The following is a 3,959-nucleotide window of genomic DNA, read 5'->3' as shown; positions in this document are numbered from 1 at the left end:
TTCCCATACAGTAAAGGGAAAACTGTTGACACACCCTGATCCCTGTGTATGCTCTGACATCAGACAAGGGTGCTGTTGACTCACCACCAGGTCCTCCAGGTCCCACCCCGCTGTCTTTTGTTTCAGGAAGCGCATGAGCGTTTCAGCTCTTTCTTTCCCGACCAGTTACTTTCAAGCACTGAAAATTCCAAAAACAAACAAACAAACAAACAAAAAATAGCAATATAAAAAATATATTTTTAAACATTTTATTTCATCAGAAAAGAACCCTCCTGAAATTTGTATTAATCTAACAGCAGCCAACATGTATACAGACAGGCACAGTCTTAAAAAAGCAGGTGAAATGGTGAGGGACGTAAAAGAAAATACTGTGTATTTTATTCATATTATATATTAGTTTAGGGACAGTTTTAGCATACATTTGCAAGACTGAGTCAAAAGAGTATTACATGCAACTACGAATCTGAAATAAATAAGACTGCTATGTACATAAAGTAAAGTATTATTAGTTGGTGCATGAGGTGTAGCACTGCGAGCAGACGGTCCAATCAGAGGTGAGAATAGTCTGCAGTGTGGACAGAGTGTGCAGTATTGTATCGTCTCTCTGAGGCAGGGGTTGTCTTAACAGGATGACGTGTCCTTGTCTCTAATCTCAGCCAGATGGAAGTCAAGGTCGCCAAAGACTTCAGTATTAGAGGAACGTTCTAATGTGCATGTGCATCTTCTAATTCACCACATCTCTCTACCGACACCAGTTCCATGGGCAGCAGCAACAGCAAAGCCTCCTCAGAGGATTTTTCTTCTTGTATCTGGCCGCCATCTTGAATCTTTCATTGGACACGTGCACATAGTCCGTAGTCTTCTCCACATTAGCCTGGATGCTCTCGATGTGCTCGCCTTGCTCCTCCACCAGCATGAAGACGTCCAAGAACAGGTCCCTGAGGTCCTTCATGTTGCTCTCCAGGTTGAGCAGCTCCTTGTGCCGCTGCTCAATCTCTGAGAGCTGCTGTCGGGTTATCTTGGCGTCCAGAAGAATGTTCTCATTGAACACCTCCCACTTGCCCTGCTCCATCATACTGTCCACTTCTTCATCAGACACCACCCGTCCAGACACTTCTATCTGGCGGATGATGAACTGTTTGCACTTGTCTTGCTTGCTCAGGAGCGAATCGTTGTAGAGGCGCATGACCTTCTGAAACTGCCGGAAAAGGGCAGCATGTTGGGCCAGCTGGATGCGGGGCGTGGCAGAATTGGCGCCCAGCTCATTCTCGGTGCGTTTGGCCTGCTTGGCCAGAGCGTCCAGCTTCTTGTGGATGTTCTCCGCCTGCAGCTTGATGTCTCGAGTGATGCTGCTCTCCTTCTTCATGACGCTGAAGCGTCGCATCGTTGCTACCAGGTTCTTCTGCTGGTGGCTAAATTTCTTCACCTCGCTCTCCAGATCATGGATGTTCCCCCGGATCTGCTGCGCCTCCATCAGGAAGTTTTCCAAGATGGGTTCTGTCTCAAAGACCACTGCCTGCAGGCTAAATGGTGGCTGGTCCTCCATTTCATCTTGGGTGAAATGGTTATCTTCAGTGTCCTCCTCACTGGACTTCATTTTGTGCTTTAGCTCCTCCAAACGGTCCTTCATGACTGGATGTGGATGTCAGGTGGTTCTTGAAGGAAATTAGGATCAGATTGACTGCTTGGGTTTAGTTTTCTTCCTCTAAGCTTTTCTTCCCATATTTCTCACAGCCTGCATCAATGAAAATGACCGATTAGTAGTGGCAACATCTGCTAAACATCTCACTTCAGTACATTTTTCATGAGGAAGTTGCTGATTGATTTAAGTCATCTGTGCCATGTGACTCTTCTGGTCTGGCACTGACCATTGGACAGTATTGTTCTCTGTAGAAATAATACTGTACAGAATAACCCTTTAAGCATGAACCCCAATGACTTCAGTTATTTATTCTGGCCAGTTCCTCATTTCATTGGTCAACAGCTTGATCATGATTCAGCAAAAAAATTTCTGAATTTGAGTACAATCTTGAGGGTTATTCATGACACAGGTATTTGTTTCCAGTATGAAGAGTCAATGCTTTACAACAAACACCTTATGTTGATGCAACTGGACACGCTGGTCTTGGGTTGTCATCTGTGGCTCAGTGGAAGGTTGAACATTTCAGAAGAAAGTACCATCGGGTATTGCATTTCACATGTTCTTTTGAATTCTAGGGCGAGTTTCTAACCACCAGCATGCAAAGGCCAATAATAGCTGGGTTGACAATTTCTGTTTGTCTTTGAGAAGGATCCAACTTCTGATTACCTAGATGGATTTCAAACAGGGATGATTTAAGGTGTTTTTTTTGTGTGAGGCACGCCCAATCTTCTTAGAGCCTTAAGCTTATGAATAAAAGAGTGGCCTTTGTTCTTGTTGCAAAAGAATTTCAGGTCTGTGGCAAGGACGTCTCCATTGGCAATCTAATACCATAATACCAGGAGTTTTGCAATTTGCTGAGGACAAAATATATATAGATTCTTTTTTGTACTTGTAAATTGCTAAATTTTTTACACCAAGTACTGACGCCAGTCTGGCCTGTGAACAGATGTTTCACTGCTCTATTTCAGTGTGCTGACAGTTTCCTGCCAGCTCTCACAATAGCCATCTTTTCATGCTGCTCGTGTGCGGCAAAAAATAACACTTTTTTTTCCTTTTTCTGTGATTATCAAATTGTGAAATTTGTTACAAGTTGAGTGATGTTGTTACTTTGACAATTTTACCTTGGACGAAAGGAGGCCGCATCTGAATTTTTCCACTCCTTTTACTTAGGATATAATTCTAGCCAATGCTTGTATTCTATAAACACTCATTCTAGCTATATTTTGATAAAAAAAACGAATTTTCTAATTTCAAATTTCTTATATTTTAAGCACTTAGTAATATTAGTAATATTAGTATAACCTCATGATGATCTGTGATTAGACCATTTCATTAAGTAGGGTTCCACACCAGGAACTGGGTGTAGATTGTGTCTGCACAAAAGCAAATAAAGCGGAGCTGTATCCTGCTCGAGTGCATTTTTTACACCCACATTTTATCAGCATGTTGGGAGTCAGTGCTCAGTAAGGTTTGCACGAGTCTGAGAAAAAGCAGGAGAGCAAATGTCCACTTTGAAAATGTCATGTTATTTCTTATTTTTTGCAACTTCCCTTACCAGTTATCCTTAACATGGTCACTTGTCCACTGTTGATGCCGGTGCTTTAGTCCAGCCATGGAGTTCACACTTGTCATATCTCCTCAGAGTGAAATGTCCTCCAGCCAAAGATTCCTCATGCGCGTTCCCAGCTCCTGGCCGGCATAGTTTCTCTCTCCCAAGGAACAAATATGTGTGTGTGTGTGTGTGTGTGTGTGTGTGTGTGTGTGTGTGTGTGTGTGTGTATGAAACATCACCCTGCTAAAGAGTCACCGGTTGTACCTCGGAGTGAAACAATAGCGGCTCCTGGGAAATCTAGTATAGCCAGTTTGAGGCCACGCCCCCTCTGTCCCAGCGAATAAGAATCTGGCCAACGCTCATTAGGCTATGTGAGGTAGAATGGGCACCTCTGCAGAATCCCCACCTCGCCACGTCCCGGACCTCCTGCAGTAAGGAGCAACAATGGAGTAGTGGAGCGGCGCTGATTGCTCCTGACACAGATTAGAATTCCGCATATTCTGGCCAGAGGAGAGGCATTCCTGAAGTTCTAGTTTCAACATTCTGACTTATTCATTTACACTCTTTACAAGTGTTTAAGTAAAAAAATCATCACTGTATATATGAGAATTATGGGAACATGGGCAGATAACAAGAAAATCTGGTTTGAAAGCCTCGTCGTCATTAACTTTCATGCCGCGTAACGGAAACTTGTTTTCCTACAGGCAATAATGCACCTAAAAGGGCATTAGATGCATTACAAGGTTTAAAAAAACTCCCGGTTTA

At 43.2% G+C, this 3,959-nt stretch overlaps 1 protein-coding gene across 1 annotated transcript; it reads right to left on the bottom strand.

Annotated features, from left to right (window-relative positions):
* Positions 1-234: 234 nt before the first annotated feature.
* Positions 235-3,490, bottom strand: stx19 (syntaxin 19). Its single transcript, XM_028991540.1, has 2 exons — positions 3,198-3,490; positions 235-1,735 (listed from the first exon to the last, which is right to left on the bottom strand). Exon 2 carries the CDS (start codon positions 1,628-1,630, stop codon positions 743-745), a length of 888 nt encoding a protein of 295 aa, XP_028847373.1. The 5' UTR covers positions 1,631-1,735; positions 3,198-3,490; the 3' UTR covers positions 235-742.
* Between the last annotated feature and the right edge of the window lie 469 nt (positions 3,491-3,959).

This window comes from Denticeps clupeoides, chromosome 9 (genome assembly GCF_900700375.1).
Source record: "Denticeps clupeoides chromosome 9, fDenClu1.1, whole genome shotgun sequence".
Lineage (NCBI taxonomy): Eukaryota > Metazoa > Chordata > Actinopteri > Clupeiformes > Denticipitidae > Denticeps > Denticeps clupeoides.
This window is presented reverse-complemented; position numbering and strand designations above follow the sequence as displayed.